This window comes from Melanotaenia boesemani, chromosome 10, assembly GCF_017639745.1.
Source record: "Melanotaenia boesemani isolate fMelBoe1 chromosome 10, fMelBoe1.pri, whole genome shotgun sequence".
In the NCBI taxonomy this organism is placed as follows: Eukaryota; Metazoa; Chordata; class Actinopteri; order Atheriniformes; family Melanotaeniidae; genus Melanotaenia; species Melanotaenia boesemani.
The window spans coordinates 24,702,823-24,721,013 of NC_055691.1; the positions used below are offsets into that span (position 1 = coordinate 24,702,823).

General features: G+C 38.5%; 1 protein-coding gene across 1 annotated transcript in view; it reads left to right on the top strand.

Moving 5' to 3' along the window:
- syt7a (synaptotagmin VIIa) overlaps window positions 1–18,191 on the top strand; it is a 75,631-nt gene that overhangs the window by 27,877 nt on the left and 29,563 nt on the right. The window contains exons 2-3 of the mRNA XM_041998173.1: window positions 3,352–3,455; window positions 17,589–17,668. Of these exons, the coding sequence (XP_041854107.1) occupies window positions 3,352–3,455; window positions 17,589–17,668 (184 nt within the window). The remainder of the gene's footprint in view (window positions 1–3,351; window positions 3,456–17,588; window positions 17,669–18,191) is intronic.

The window sequence follows — 18,191 nt, forward strand, 5'->3', positions numbered from 1 at the left end:
AGAAGCAAGACTGTAGAGAATTCTGAGCGACATCTAAGAATTACCCAGTAGATCACAGGGTACAAATACAGCTAAATTCAGACTCAAGTGCAAGAAGTGGGCACTTCGGACTGGCAATTAGGCTATGAGCTTTGCACTAAAGGCTTCTGAGACTGCCCTCATCACCTCAGTCGGAGCATGGCGATGCGGTCTGGCAGTTTTGCTGACTGGACAATGCTCCAGTTCCGTCTGTCCAATTAGCAACATCCTCGACCCCTGAGGACTGGACCCGTTTCTGTCTGCCTTTGCTCACTGCTTGTGAACCACACCACCTTCATATGCAGCACCCCTCTGTTTAACCACAGCAATGCATGTTACACCCAATGTTGTGGTGCAGTTCATGCTAAAGAGTGTCTCCGTGTTGTTAAGCATCCACATTTAACCTCTTGCCTGATTTGGTCTTTGTTGTCCTCTTCAGTGAGAAGGGTCTATTACAAGCTCATTTGCAACATCATTGGCACTACTCACCCCAGTACATAGTGCCATTTATTTTCTCTTTTATGTGCATATAAAAGAGATAGCCACTGAAATCTAAAACAAACAAGTGACTTTCAAGTTCAAGAGTGCTCTGACTTCTAAAGGCCTTTGATCAAATGGTTCAATGGCTTGTTTGCCTCACTTGTCAGTTTTGCAGAGTGGTGCTGTTTTAGAAGTGATTTGCTACCCTCCATCTGGAAAGTTCCCTTTTTCAATACTTGTGTGAGTTCATTACATGTTATACTACGATCTTCCTGTTAACATATTCAGCATGCAGGCACTTATTTAACCTTTCATCTTACCAATGGTGTACATGCTGGAGTATTTTAAGCTAAAAACTTTGCAAAGTGGGAAGGATACATTTAAAGCTTTTCTCAAAGCTGTATATTTCGTAGGTTTCTCCTACTCCAACTATTTCATTTTTTCTCTGCAGCTTTAGAAGATTCGCAAATCTCCCTAATATCTCAACACAGTGTATTGTCTTCCTTTTATCCTTCTGTGTACCCAGCACACTAAAGCTCCTGGTAGAAAGAGAGGTATCTTCCATGAAATGGGAGACAAAGTCCAGCTGTCCATTACATGGCCTCTTTAGATGTAGCATTTTAGCTGGAAGCTCTCATCTCCCATGGCCCTTCTGACTGACAAAGCTCATAAACCATGTAACCCTCCCCAACCACCTACCACCCTCATCTTCTGACCTTCAGAGAGAACACAGGACGTAGGACCCTCCATCAGCTGTTGGCTTTCACGTATCCTGACACACATCCAAACATCCATCACTGAGCCACAAAGCACTGCTGCTACCAGATGCTTTTAGCCTGGGAACAGTCCAGCTCTCCATGTTAAGATTCATTGCTGCCCCTGCTAATATCATGCTTTCTAATGGACTCAGCTTGATTGAACTTTGTCTAAATATACAAATAAGAGTATAGTTGCTATTTCTATACGTCTAAAAAAAGAGATATTCATTCAGAAGAGACTGAGTTTCACTGGCTCTCTCCTGCTTCGGCCTTACTATTAGCAGCATCTTTGACTGAAGATAAAGACAGATAAATAATGGAGGACACTTGTAATGTCTGTATGCTGATTAAATCTTTACAATCAGAGCAAGATCAGTAAAGTCGGATCAAGTCTTTTTGAGTCTTGGTTATTGGCGGTTTTCAGGAGATAGACACAGGTAATGTGAAGTACAATTGGGATTTCTTGTAGGCCTGGCAAATTTATTTTCCAGCTCTAAAGTGCATTAACCATACCAGTGAAAGGTGAACTGTAAAGTTATTATTATCTTTTTTTTGCCACATGTGCCACTTTTGAGTCAGTTTATTGAAAATTTCCAGGTTTAGTTCTTTCGTTTCACACTTCTTCACTTATCTGCCAAGACATACACAAATGCACACACTCACACACAACAGAGAGGAGGAAGACTGTTTGCATTATAGCATGGATATGTGTAACACAGGTATTTGAATTTAGAAAACTAATGAGGAAATAAAATGTCAACATCTTAAAAGTAGAAGATAATACTTATTATGACTTGAAACGGTAAGTAAGAGCAGAAACTTGTTTACAGTTAAACTCCAGGGCACCAGTAAGTGTCATTAAATCGCCATCTGGTCTTAAAGGGACAGGAACATATTTCAGATTGAACAACCAGTAACATACATACACTCGATATAAGTGTAATCAAAGAGAATAATGAAAGCACACAAACTAAATTACTTTTATGTTTTGTTTGCTTTCACTAAATTTGAAGGAGTGTCTGTTATCTACCTCTCATTAAGTTTTATGTCAATGGTTTTTGCTGTTCTGTATACCTTTTAGTTTTTGAGGTGGACTTTAGCTTACTTCAAAACGTTAAGGGGAGGGAAAGCTGTGATTTCTCTATATGAGACAGTTTTACTGACTCTAGTACTTCTTTCTGAGCTGCTCTGTTCCCAAAAGGCATAGTGAGGAGGAAAATAAGTCAAAGATATGATGGAAAAATGACAAGAAAAGGCCAGTTGTGACATGCAAAGGAAGGGGATGAGACAGGCATTGGGGAGAGGACAAGCCCAGTTACTGAAAGCAAGCCACAGCTGTTTGCCAGCGTTTGTCACAGAGGAGTCTGGATATATATTCCGACAATCATTTATCACTGTATATTTTGGAATAACAATTGTTAGAAGGAAATCACAAATTTGAATACATTAGCATCTTCCTACTGTGCAAACATCAAAGCTCAATGAGGCTGTGTATGCTGGTCTTCCAGAGTGAAGCAATTTGAATGTGGTGAACGAGGAATCTAAAACAGTGTTGATGTGTGAATCCTCTCTGAGACATGGGAGCAGCAGTGGATGATGTTTTTTTTACGACTCTTTCAGAGCCACCCCTCTCGCTGGGCATATACAGATACCCATTAATCATGAGCTCTCTTCTATTGTCAGCCTAGCCAACCCTCCCCCCACCCTTCACTTTCAGCCTGTCACTTAACAAGCTGTGACACCATGACAGTGACATGTACACAGCTGAGTGATGCCTGGCTGAGGTTCTTATTGGAAAGGTATTGAAATGCTCCGGCATGAAGAGGGTAGCAATGAGATTCTATTTCTCAGCTTCATATGGCAGAATGTAAAAGCAGCAGTCCGGCTCGGTGATTCAATTAAATGTGCAAAGAGGTAGGCTTGATTTTAGGGTCACCCTCGCCTTGACAATATTTACAGTGGCAGACAATCAACTCATCCCATGTTTTTATTTTACACACGCTAGAAAATATCCCCATGTTTGCAAAAAGGTGTCACTTATTTCATTCTCTCTTTCCACCTCTCTTTGTCTGCACGTGTGTGTTTGTGTGTTCAGGCTCAGTGTCCCTCAGTGTGTTCCTGGTCTCCCTCGCAGTGACAGTGTGTGCTGTTTGGCTTGTGGCTCTTTGTGGCGTCTGTGGATGGTGTCAACGCAAGCTGGTGAGTTTGCATACACACACACACATGCACACAACATTCTTTACTCATCAGAGACCTTTCATAAACACTGAATTTATTAGAAAAGGGCTTTGACAATCAAGTGGAGTCTTTCTGAACTCAAAATTTATCATTACTTAGCAGTTGTTAATAAAGACACACATTAATCTGAGACAGACAAATTTTTCACATCAAATGTACCATTACAGCTATATATATATATATATATATATATATATATATATATATATAGCTGTACACTAACACTAACTTTTCATGTTCAGTAGTTAAGATCATCATTTTTGAAATATTGAATAATAATCACCAAATTAACATCAAGAAGATAAAGTAAAAGTGCTTTTTCTGCAGATTAATGCTTTTTATAGCTAATGCATTATCATATATTACTGCATTAGGCTGATAATATGAATAAATCAGCATGTGAGTACTTTATGTCTGTAGCTAGATGAGTTTAATTCGACCTTGATTCACAATTATTTACACTTGAGCAGTGTAGTCCTTAAACTAAAAGGGAGAGAGTTCCAGAGTTCTGGTGCATTTGCTGAGAAGTCTCTGTCACATGTAGTTTTCAGCCTCCATGTGGCACAACCACCAGGCATTGGTCACGTGATCTTATGGACCTGCAAGGGACATACAGATGTAAAAGTAATTTGATGTATGCTGGTGCTTGACCATTCAGAGCTCTATAAGTGAGGACCAAAGTCTTGAAATGTACACTGGAGTGGATGGGAGCCGATGGAGCCGGACAAGTAGCGGAGTGACATGAGACATCTTTATTCTGAAACTTGGTTGCAGCTTTGTTTGGGCAAGTGAATAATGAGTTAAAAAAAGCATGAATTTCCAGTTCTGCTCACCAGTTACAAATGGTCCAAGATGTTCCATTATTAGTGTTGTATGCTTTTTAGCAAAAAAGAATTTCAGTTTTTCTTCGTTAAGTTGGAGAAAATTTTTATCCATCCAGCTTTTTACACAGTCTAAGCAGTTTCGAATCCTAACTGGCTTAAAAGAAATGTAACTGAAGGTAGTCTACGTAGCAGTGGTAAGAGATGTCTTAAAAAGTGCTCAAAATGTGCTGAAGAAGGAACATGTACATAAGAAATAATAAGGGCCCCAAAACAGAACCCTGTGGCACACCAAAATGAAGATGGGTTAAGGAAGACCTATTAGTTGAAGCAGCCACACAGAATGAACACTCAGATAGCTATGAAGCAAACCACTGAAAGGCACATCCCAAAACAGTGGCCCAATCCCTCAACTTGTCAAGCATCATTACAGACTCTGAGAAGAGCTGTCTCCGTTGAATGTCTCGAGGAGTCAGTCCTTGTTGAAAAACAAAGAAAAAAACAGTCCAAATGAATTCAGCTGCACGCTGCAGCACTAATGGAGGTATCAATTATATCCTACCACAGCTCAGTAGTGTGAATCAGTGTTATCTCCCAACTGACGAGTATATTTGAGTTCCTGAAAAGATGTCCTTGAAAGCAACATGTTTGCATTTTCCCATGCTCATATGGATGGCTCACCATCTTTTCCCCACAGTATTTTGTGTGTGAATACCAAGGAGTTCTCACTACTGGGAAAAAACCTGGTCTGTATGTTTTAGTGTAATAACAAAGTGTAACAAATACACCAAATGCCAGACTTAGAGAAGTTTGTACCTAAATACACGTCAGTAGTCACTCAATGCTGAGCAACTCCCTGTAATCGCAACATTTTCACCTGGTTTTTTCAAGCATGAGGTGTTCATGGCTGTAGCATACCTCTGCTTCCATCTTACAAAATAGATAAAACATTACATAACGCTTCCACATTTTCTTGATAGCTGAGGTAAGACAATTAGCAATACATTAAGTGTAGAAAAAGAAAGGTTTTCATTGTTAAAAAACGTTTAAACTCACATCCGTGTTTGAATGCAACAAAATACAGAATCCAGGAACACAAACACGTGAACAAAAACAAAGGGAAGGCAGGGTTTATGGTCTTTTCTCCATGTCTCTGTGGTATTTTTGTATGTTTTTCCAACAAGCGGTACTGTTGCTGTGGCAACTTGCCAACCTTGCAACACTATTTAAATGGCCAGTACACCAAATAAAATAGTAACAAAACATTTAAAATGACTAAACGTTTTCTGCATGCAAAATCATTTATTAATATTTTGTTATAATAATAAGAAATTTTATTTATAACGCACTTTACATTTTAGAAAACAATTTCAAAGTGCTACAAGTTAAACTGAAACTTGTATTTATTTTATTTACATTTAGAAATTGTACAGCTTCTGATTTGTTTTTACTAAGTATTACCAAGGATTCCACTAATGTGCATGTTTTTGGACTGTGGTGGAAGCTGAGGTGCCCATACATACACAGGCTCCAGCCAAGAATAGAACCAGAAACCTTGTTGCTCTGAGATGACAATGCTAAACACCACAACACTGTGAAGCCGCCTCAGATTATCACCATCCATAATTCATGATCAGGACATGTCTTTCTTGACATTTACCCAGTATTTGTTATTAATGGCTTTGTTGATATGATAGAGTAATCGTGAGGTTTTTAATTTACATGTGTATGACTTCAGGTGTTTGTAGCACAAAATGATGAAAATATTAGTTTCTAAAGACATGACTGACCAAGCTGTTTAGAAACAGACATAATTAACAAGAAGTGACAAATGAAGAGCATCCTTAGTAAGTATGCATAATAGGCACAGTTGTATCAGTGCACAAACTACAACATGAGTAAACTGTGCTGATGCAGCATCGGTACAGTTATCTCATTGAGAAGGAACACATCACAAATCAAAGAGACTGACCTCTGACAGAGCGCATGTCATTGTGATTATGTGGTATGAAATGTGATTGATTAAAGGGGAGCAACCACTCACTACACATACGAAGCTTTAAGCTTGAGTGCCTCTTCACTTGACAGATTCTTTTTAGATTTGCATGCCTTTAAAGTTAATTGATTTCTGACTTATCCTGCCCTTCTACAATGCAGGAACATGGGCCATTTATTTAAAGTTTAATGTTGCCTCAGACTCCTCTTGAGCTAACCTTCTTAATGCTAAATAACCTAGATGGCAGGCTCCACACACCACAAGCTTCACTTCATAATATCGTTTGCAGAGTAAGGTGACTGTGCCTAGATCACTGATGTCATTCCAACATACATTGGAGGAAATGGTCCATGCTGAAATGGGACAGTGGCAGAACACAGGTGTTCTGTTGTTTGAACATTATATTTGATATTTCACTTTAAAATAAATGGAGCAGTGAATGACTCCCAGCTCCCTGCTGTGATGGAGGTAGTTCTGCTGCCAGCATCATGGCAAGTCCCTGAGGTCCTCAGCATTTGCTGAACATCTATCTTATTTTTATCCTGTGAAAGTGTAGTAAAGCAGACACAGAGCTGCAGCAGGTTGAGATAAGGTAATCTTTGGGCCTTGTGACCTGCTTAGACCAAAGGCAACTTTATTAAAAAACTTTCTTCTATTATGGCTTTTCATATCAATGCATCTTTTCCCAGTTACCTCAGGGTATGTGTTTGTGCGTGGGTGGAATTAAGATGATAATTAACGGCTTTGTAGTCTTCAGACCACTTACTTTGGGAAAAATGTCAGCTGCCCACTGGTGTGAAACTGCATTAAATGCAGCTGCTTAATGTACAAAATAATTAAGTGTGACTGAGATGAATAGCAGCCATATCGATGAAGAGAAACGTGTTATTGATGACACGCTGGTTTTTGACAAAGCGCCAATACACATTTATCTCATGGTCATTAAAATGTGTGTTTTCTATATGTGTCTCAAAACCATAAAGGCTTGATAGCAACACAATCTCTTCTTCTAAAGAAAACTAGGGTTAATAAAATGGTCTTCTCTACCCTACTTTCCTTGATCTCTTTATATGTGTTTTTCTCCTTGGCAGTTCCTTATTCCCCGAGTACATGATTAGAGTGTATATACAGTATAATTTGCATAAACACTATTGCTTTCAACTAAGACCCTTTATCATTGAAGCCTACTATATCTAGTATAACGTAAAGACATGCACACTGGCATTCTCTGCATAACATATTCTCACTAGGTAAGAAGTACTCACTTTATATTGTTAATTTTATTAAAGCCACCACAGGCCAGACCACGTCTAAAGCTTTTCGTTTTTGATATTTCTGAGTATACTCTGTGACAGTGTCAGCTTTCATAAGAACAAATGTTTGCCTGAAGCCTCACGTGTCAGTTGCGAGTGGGCCCATGCCAGTTGTGGTTATGATTCATAGGTTAATAGACAAGACATTTTGGTTGAGTGTTGCTTTTGGTATTTTAGCTTTGGCAACCAGTACAGTGAGTTTAATTTTAAAAAGTCCTCATGTGCAGTCAACCTGAAGCCTCGTTCCTGCTCAGCTCCCTGTTATTTAAGTACCCACTGAATGCGCTTCCTTTTGCTGCCAGTTTGCTTTATTGCTGTTTATAGATCCATCAGCATTACATTTTTTACAAGCATGTGGCTCAAGAAAATATACACTTTTCATTTTTTTTTAAATCAGCTGATTGTGTTTGACTTTCTCTCAGTGCCTATGATTATAACAGTGAACCGCAATTTGTAATGACAGACAACAAAACAAAAATACAAATATTATTAGTATAAGCTCCATAATACGATTATTGAGCTCCTGTGTAGTGGGGCTGATGGGTGTCAGCAGGGGCTTGTGTTGTAGGTGGTGGGAGAGATTTCAGATATGAGAGGAGGTGCAGCTAACATCTGTTTGAGCAGCAGTGGCTGTTTGGCACTCAGAAACCCTACGCCTGCTCCTATGAACTCAATACTGTTTGATCCATGACATAGATGTGAGTAAGGTAGAGATTAGATCTGACCACAGTTATAGCCTGACTCCTTCTCTGTTGGGTTTTCTTTTCAATATTTTGCTTGCATTACCAGTCATTGTTATGGTAATGATAGTAATTATGTCCATCAGAGGAGAGATAATTTAGAAGTTTAAAGCAGAATTGTCACTGGCATTGGGGAAATTATAATAGCAGCACATAATGTGGATCTGCAGTCATGATGTGAAACACAAAAATAGGTGTTGGCTGTCTTCTCAGTTGCCTCTGTGATTATATACTATAAAATGCTATAGAAGAACACAGATATGTAAAAACATTTCTTTACAAGCTAAAAACAAAAGATTATTGATGATTTAGCAGCAGACAACTATTTTAATAGTGCACTCCTCTCTAATTATGATGGGATGTGGGTAATATTGAGTGAGCATGTAAACTCTTGCTGGCTGCTAATTCACAGCAAACAAACACAGCTGGGTGTTGGAAGGCAGTGCACTGCCAGCCGAGACAGAGAGAGTGGTACTTTTAACTCTGTCTCCTCTCATGTCGGGTTCCTACAAGAAGACTCTCGGTATCACCCTGGGCAGTCCAACACAGCATCTTTTTTCACTTATCTGCAGCTGCAGAGCAAACAATAAAAAATCTGGATTCCTCCTTATTGAGCCTCTGTAGCTTCTTTTTTTTTGCTTTATTATTCAAACATTGTAAAGTTTGAACAAATAACTAAATCAGTACATAAACACATCTGGATCAGTACAGTGTGAAGACTCAGCCTATTTTAGCACACTTTCTGATTATACATATATATATATATATATTAGTGCTGGGCAATGATTTTTAATCACGATTAATTGCATGACAGTTTGCGAAAAAATGTTGCGCAAAATGTCTCTTTCCTTTAAAAGAACGCCTACTGCGATATAAAGAAAATGCAGTAAATTTTGGTTTACAAACACTACATCAGGGGTCTCTAACCTGCGACTCTGGAGCCGCAAGTGGCTTTCTGTACCTTCCACAATGCCTCTAAATACGTGACAAAAATTTTTTTTAATTTATCTTCCTTTATTTTTATCTTTTTCTTTTACTTTGCATTATTTTCCACAAATATCTACATCACCTAGAAGAAAGTCTGTAGCTTTTATGTTTTTCTTTATTTTAAAACCTAAAAATGGAAATAAAAATGTGGTTTTTCAAAAATATTAAATATCCTATGGTGGCTCTTCATTAAAAATATATATATATATCAAGTTGCCTTTTTGAAAAGTCTCGTAACATTTGCGGCTCTAAAGGAGTTTTATTTAGTTGGCTGAGGGGAAATGGCTCTTTGGATTGGAAAGGCTGCAAAACCCTGCACTAAACAAATAAACAGATTTAGCAGCAGTTTTCTCTTTAAACAGCAACAGATAAAATATTTCTTCATATATATTTATAAAATCAAATATTTATGATAAAGAAGGATGAAGTGTTCAGGATTTACTAATTAAAAGGTAAAAAGTCAGCAGGATTAATTTAAAGCTGTGAAGCTGCTTCCTTCTAAACACAGAAGGAACAATATGTGATGAATATCAGCATCAGGTGAACAGACAGAAAGCAGGATTAGAATCTCACCGCTTCTAGATGGTGAGGAAAGAAAAATATTCACAATATGAACAATAACTTCCATCCATGCACTTTTAGTGCTTTATTATCAGATTTTTGGCCTATAAATTCTCTAACCTTTCATTCTTAAGTTGACTGCACCTGCAGCCTCCGCTACCAGGACTTAAGGGGTTAACATCTCATTTCCGGGTGTAGCGTCAGGCATGTGAATGCAACTATAAACTATAAACGTGTGTGGTATCCACAAAAGTCCAGAAACTCAGCTAACAGCTTAGCAAAACCAATTCAATGACTAACAAACACAGTTAAGACAAAAAGAATTAAAAGAGCAGGTACATAATGTCCAAAAAATATGTAAACACAGATGATATCTCAAGAACACGAGCAAATGGTTCCTCTTCTGAAAGCTCACATCTCACAGATTCCACAGCTGGAAGTTTCATCTGGCTATGATCAAGATTCACCGAATCAGAAGCAGAACAAGACCCGATTTAAGCTTCACATTTGTTTTTCACATTTCTTTGCTGTCTTGCCTAAATTATTAAAAAAAAAACAAAAAAAAAAAAAAAACAAACAAAGAACAACAAAAAAAAACTTTACGTGCGATTAAAAAAAAGTTAATGCTGTTAATTAATCGTTGTGTTAAAGCGCGATTAACGTGTTAACCTGCCCAGCCCTAATATTCATTATATATATTTATATATACCACAATATTTGAAATAGTACAGGATAGCTTGTCTATTGGCATTCTGACAGAGAACCCCTCAGCTGTTATTTCATAAATTTTACTACTTATTTTATGAGCTAAAATCATCATTAAATACTTGACATATATGATAGTTTCTGCTCATGTTTAAAGTGATGGTATCAAGGAATCTTTATTTTGAGACAGCTGACTCAGAAAGTGTGCCAGAAAGGTGGTGCAGGTGTCGTGGTAGCTTTCCAGTGTTTGATTGAAAGTTTCTTCCCTATAATAAGGACACTTAGAGTCAAGTAACTTGTCTGGGTTTATGATTTTTCTGCAGTTAAAAGTATAGAAAACCAATACCTCTTTAAAGCATCTGCACTGAAGTAGCCTACCAACTTCTTCAATATACCTTGAGCAGACTGAGCTGTCAATCAGTCTCAATCAATGCCGCCTAAAGGGGGTCCAATAGGCTCTTCTTATAATTTCTTATCTTATAATTTCTAATTTCTACAACTTCTTTCCCAACCACTATCTGTAAAATATTTCCCCTGAGAGGCAGCTGTCTATTTGTGGCTAAAGCATAAAATTTTGGACCTGCCTCTGAGGTTAAAAAACATTGAGCTCTATGGATGAGAGGGAAAGCAAAATTGTAGAATAATAAGTCAGACACTCTAAGCACTCCTCAGTATTTGCAGGTTCTTATATTTTCTAAAGAACAGATCACCAATGAAACTGAATTGTTTAAAGCAGTGCAGCAGGATTCAGACTGGGAGGGTGGGGGGTCAGTAGGTAGCTGATTTTAAACAGCACTGTTCATTTTTATGATGTTTAACTTGTTCCACATGCAGTGGAGAACTACAAAGGAGACCATATCTCACATCTCGATCAGCCTGCAGCTTGTCTAACATGAGGTCAAAGTTTATTTTAATCAATTCAGACAATAGGAATGTTTCTTATCTTTTTATTTGGACTCAGCAAAAGTATTCTGCTTAGAGCAGGGAATCTGAACAATATGTTTAAAAGTAGGGTAATAATGTCAGGTTTTCACTTTTTAACTAAATGGAGGGAGATAGAGCATTCAAGATGATAATAATGAAAAACATGTTAAAGGAACAGTTGTGTTATTGTATTAAAAAAGTTGACTCTTGGCTAGAAGTGGGAATGTATTACTTACAGTTTTAAGTCCAATGTTTTGTAAAAGTACAACAACCTAACTTCCTCCTCTGCTCCTGTCATGATTAAACCAGCAACTACAGGGCTTTGCTACTTGAATTTAAGCTGGTTATTTTGGGGAACTTCTCAGAAAGACAATCTCCTGTGGAAGGATTACTGTAATACTGTCTTTCCTAATAAAAGACACCTGAAAAAGACTTCACTGTAATCACGTTTTATTTGCAGAATTAATGTGAAGTGCTGGCCTGGTTTGCTCCACCAAAATGAGAAGATTGTGCAGCAGGAAAATCCAGGATCAAAATTGCATGTGATAAAGATAGCTGAGAGGTTCTAGTATTGATAACAGCAGAAATTTCTACACATCTTTTAATAATGTTGGATCTGCTGCTTCTCAATCTATCAAAAAATAGATAAGGTCTGGGGATCACTGATTCCTATGAATTTTTATTAGTACCAACTGATTAATATTTTAACACTACTTCGTTTCTATCAGGTTCTAACATTGTTTAGGTAGAAGAAATGGTGTGAATATTTGTCTTAATTAAATAAATTTATGTAATTAAAACAACTACAGTTATGATAACATTTCTTTGGATAGATTTAGATAAAAACAAACACAAATCAGGATGGTATTAGTGCAAATATGTTATCTGTTGTGATGTAGGGCTGGGCAGATTGATCTAAATATCGATATTATCGATACCTAGGTTAGTATTGGTATCAGTCAATACCAGTGTGATAAGATCAATATTTTTCTTGCAAAGTGCTTTGAGGGGAAAAAACAAAACAAAACAAAACAAAACAAAAAACCCAATACTAGGTTTTACTTTTGTTTAGACAATTTGCACTGTTGACTTAAATTTCCCAAACAATTGCTTGTGATAAAAGGGAGTACCAGAATTATTTAATTATTTTGTTACACTGTTGATGTTATTATTTTATGTTGTTTACAAATACAAAAATACTGGTTCTGCCATTTATAAAAGATGTATTTGACAATAATCTTTATACTATTCAATTATGATAATAATAATAATGGTAGATAATTAAAGGAAAGCTCATTAATTTTGAATTTTTAAGCAAAACATGTCTGAATCGATATCAGTGTTGGCGATACTTGCCCTGGATTTACTTGGTATCGGATCAATAAAATTTGTGGTATTGCCTAGCCCTGATGTGATAGTCTGACTAAGCTCCTGTGCTGGGATTTGATAGTTTGTAACATGCTCTTCTGCAGTTTCAATGTTGAAAATGTATCTCATAATTGATTCATCATATCAGTTGGAGTTATTATGAAGTAATGGCTCAATGCCAGACACCACCAAATCCTGTGATCACTGAAAAACCCACTTTAGTGCAACAAAAGCCGGAGGGGTTGGATTGTACACTCTTTCATTGCTTTTTTTAACCCACATTTGGGGTATTGACATGATTTTCTTCATTGTCTCCTGTGTCATGTTGATAGAGCTGCCGAGCTTTGTCATATTAATCACTGTGGATTTCTGCTGCCTCCACACCTTCTTTGAAGATGGAAGCAGAGTTATCTCTTCTTGTGAATGAGCTGGAGTGATGGTGTAAAGGAGGTGTTTTTGAAGCCATGTGTATGCATGGAAAGGAAGATGTGTGCAGAGTATGCGACTCCCTCCTGTCTTCATATCCAATCCACTTGGGACTGTCTGTCACTCATTGTTTCGCTCCCTTCACTCTTTGCACCTGTCCCTTCTCCCATCCCATTGTTCCACAAGATGCTCTTCACTGTCTTTGTTTTCCCTCTTTCTGGTAGCTTCTTTTTTTCTTTTCCAATTTGATTTCCATTTTCAGCTCTCACTCCTCAATCTGTGCTGGACTCTCACTCATCCTTGGGGTCTTCCCACCTTCCTGAAAATTTTACGATTGTGCTGAATGATACATGAGTTTTTCCTTTGAAAGTTTGTCCTGGCTTCACAGTAGTATGGAAATAACCTTGCAAGAATATTTGTCATGGTTTGCTAATGTGCAATTATTTAGATGTAGAAGAGTCTTCCTTGTGGGCATGTTGCGTTTTTTTTTTTTTTTTTTTTTTTTTAGCTCCATTGATATTAGTGTAAAATGTACATACAAGATTTGTGTTATAAATTTGCATTGGAACTTATATTTATCCAGTTTGCTTGTCAGGCGGCAATAATATCTAATAAAAATACCTGAATCTCAATATAAAGAATCAAAATGGTCTCCTATCATGTTCCTCAAGGAGTGCAACACATGACATCTGGATGTACAAAGAAGTATTTCCATGTTTTTGCCTATTAATCTAGAAGTTAATGGGTAAATTAGAAACACCCCTCCCTTACGCTGCTCTGTTTTACTGGTCCTCCTGTCAATGTTTATTCATTTGTTGACCTTTCCATTTCAGATGAGTGCTGATTATACAAGAGATGAGAAGCTTTGTGTCTTTGTGTGTAATGGATAACATCAGTGGTGCCATTGTAGGCTTTATCATTTTTTCTCAGCAGGGCTTTTGTCAACTCTGGCGTTGTAACAGTTCCAAATGCATCCAAAGTCCCAATACACAAGAAGTTTATATCAACTTGGACACAGGGTTCTAAAGCTCAATACTGCATACAGTATGTATGGTCTGAGGCACAGCTTGAATTTATGTACTACTGCATTGTATTGATAGACTGGAGTCAGTAAGAACCTCCTGCATAATCTCTATCTGATTGTCTCTGTGTGTCTTTGCATATTTAGTGCTTGGATGCTTGGATTTGTGTTTATATAGTCAAACTGTGAACTGTGTGTTTATATGATGGTTAGAACTGTTGCCTCATGGCAAAAAGGTTCATGGTTTAATCTGTGTGGAGTTTATATGTTCTCCCTATGTATCAGTGCGTGCTCTCTGGGTTCTCTGAATTCCTCTCACAGCACAAAAAACATGCATGTTAAGTTGTTTGGATATTCTAAAATGATGCTAGGAGTGCGTATGTGTGGTTGTTTGTAATGGATGGACTGGCAACCAGTGTGTACCCAGCCCCATCCAATGGCAGCTGGTTATCAGAATTAGAATCAGAAATACTTTATTAATTCCAGAGGGAAATTGCTGCATTGCAGTGCTTCGTAAAACAATGACATACAGTGAGAGAAAAGGATATAGAAAATAGAAAAATAAGTAATATTAAAATAAGGTGTTAAAATCAAATAAAAATAATTAAATAAAATTTCAATAAATAATTTAAATCAAACATAAGAGCAATAAAACAGAATATGAAATACAAATATTACAACAAAGACATTAACAAATAGATAAATATTTGCAGATGGTTATGGCTCTGATTTCTGGTTCAGTGCAGAGTCATGGAGGTTGATGACCACAGGAAGGAAGGAAGGATTTCCTGTGGCGTTCCGTAGTCCAGCGAGGTGGGATGAGTCTGTTGCTGAATGTGGTCATGAGGTTGTCCAGCATGTTGTGGAGAGGGTGAGAAGGGCTGTCCAGTATAGTTCTTAGCATGGACAGCATCCTCCTCTCTGACACCACCCTCAGAGAGTCCAACTCCACACCTACAACATTACGGATCATTTTATTGAGTCTGTTGGTGTCAGCCTTCAGTCCGCTGCCTGAGCACACAACAGTATAAAGAAGGGCACTGGCCACCACAGACTCATAAAATATCCTGAGCATCCTCCGGCAGATGTTGAAGGACCTCAGCTGCCTCAGAAAGTAGAGACGGCTCTGGCCCTTCATGTAGATGGCATCAGTGTTTTTAGTGAAGTCCAGCTTATTGTCAGTGACCACTCCAAGATATTTGTAGTCCACCAATGGAAACAGGAGCCACTGGTGGTCTTGACCTCTGCATGTCTACAACCAGTTCCTTTGTTTTTGCCACGTTGAGCTGCAGATGATTCTACTCGCACCACCTGACAAAGTTGGCCACCTGTTTTCCTGTCATCTGTCTTAATTATCATTCTCTGTGACGCAGCCAACCACTGCAGAGTCATCAGAAACCTTCTGAAGGTGGCAGGTCACCGAGCAGTAGTTGAAATCATTGGTGTTAATGGTGAAGAGAAAGGGAGAGAGGACTGCCTCTTGTGGTGGCTGTGCCATGGACATAAGCTGGTCCAGGATGAGTTTCTCAAGGGTTTTCATGACGTGGGACGTCAGGGCCACTGGTCTGTAGTCCTTAAGAATGCTTTTTTGGTAAAGGCATGAGGCATGAGGCATGAGGCATGATGTCTTCCACATTACTGGAACCCTTTGTAGATCGAGGCTCATCCTGAAGATGTAATGGAGAACACCACAAAGCTGGGTGGCACAAGTTTTAAGGATCTTGACACCATCAGGTCTAGCAGATTTGCCAGTGTGGAGTCTCAATAGCTGGTTTCGGACCTGGTCCATAGTGAAGGTGACAGATGAGGGAGGAGGTGAAGTGTTGGTCTGAGGTGAAGGTGGAGGGGAAAGTGAAGTGTTGGTCTGCAGGGTATAGGGAGAGCAGGATGGCTGAGAGGTGAAGGAGGTGTTAATTGTGTGATCAGAGAAGACTGAATAGCAAGGGGAAGGGGGAAGGAAATAGATGTGAGTGGTTAATGCTCCAGCTCCCTGTGACCCTGAATTGGATAAAGTGGGCATTGAAAATGGATGCATAGTCAAGCATTACTATTTATTACTATTCAAGCATAAGTCATTTATGCTGGGGTTGGGTTTGACTAGCATACAGTACTAGTCAAAATCTTGGACACACTGTTCTTTTACAGCTCAAAAAACACATTTTAGGGTGCACTACCCCTTTAATGGGAAAGTGTCCAAGCTTTTGATTGGTACTGTATGTCTAGTGCAGCTTGGCAGAGTTTTCATGGCTAGAGAAAGTGGAAATTAATGTTTTGCCATGGTCTTGCATAATCATCCTCTGTTCTCCAAGTCTGCATTGTCTCACAAAGGAAAGCAACTGCCATACAACTTTCAGCATAACCACTCTAAGTTTGCTGGAACTTGTGAAACAGCTTGGTTTAGGTTAGAATTTAAGTTGTACTTGTGTGTTTGGTGTTATAGGTTGAGTTGTTGTTTAAAACTAGATCAAGTATGAAACTGCTGACGTAGGGAACACACTGAACCTAAATCCTCCAAAGTTGGAGATTCATGCCTAGCCACCAGCAAATAAGCTTACAACAGTTTATTGACCTCCTACCAATCTTATATCCAAGCCTAGCCAAGCTGTACTATTTCAGTTGAGGTGTTGAGTTTTTCTCCCACTGTTTTTTGGAATGACGAATCCTCCCCTATCCTCAATGTGTATCCAAGCATCGCTTTCAATGTTGCATTCATGGTATTTGTGTGGAAGGACAGCTTTAGACTGATCCCCTGCATGTTCCTCTTGTAGAAAAGTGTCAATAGAGATTATCTGCAGTGTCACACATGTGAAACACCTTTAACTGTAATGAGCTTTTCCAGAAGAATGCACACAACAGACCTTACCATTCCCATTATTTCCATGGTTACTGCAGGTCATGCTCTAGCTATTTGAAATCAGGCCTGTGCTGGACTTTCCAGAATCTTCTCTCCAGTACCCAGCGGATTACCTTAAGGAGGCAATTGCCATGTAAATTTCAGGGTGGTGCAAATGATTATAATAGTCAGAAATGGCTCTTCACAGCAGATTTTATTTGACTTTGATTAGTGTAATCAGGGTACCATGAGGACTGATGGCACAGTGTTCCTGATATAATAGGAGAGGCATTTACACTTTAAATTAGTACAGCAAAAACACAAATTCAAAGGACAAATCTAAGCTAACCTTTTGTTTTTCTGCTTCCTCTGTCATCCCCTCCCTCTGCTTGGCTCAAGGGGAAGAGGAATAAGCAGGGAGTGGAAACAGCAGACACTCCAGACTCTGCACGTGGGCGAGGGGAGAAGAAAGCCATCAAGTAAGTGCCTGGTTACTGGTTGGGGTAGAATAGTCTGGTGATAATGAACTCCATTTGGTTCAGCTTTGAGTCCCTCGATGTACACTGCACAAACAACACAGAAAATGAGCCCCCATTGTTTTATCTTGAAGAGCACAATCTCTACAAGAGCATGTTTGGGGAGACAATAAAATGAAAGGTTAATGATTTAATCAGTCTAGATTAAATCTGCATCATCCTAACTGTGAAGCTCTGGAGAAAGCTGCTTCTGTATTTATCTTATAAGTTGTAAGATCTTTTTAAATGCCACAGCTCTGCATTGCAGAATATTGTGCAGGCTCAAGGAAAATGAGGAAGACTTAAGCACTCATTGTGTTTGACTTGTTCAGGATGATTTCTTACAGGGTCCAAAATCAGGGCCCAAAATCAGATTAAGGCATTTCATCTTTTTGATAAAACAAGGCTATAGGTCAGTTCCAGAAAATGTCAGATTTTTACTGCTATCTGTGCCACTGTATTCAATGAAATACCTCTTATAACCTAC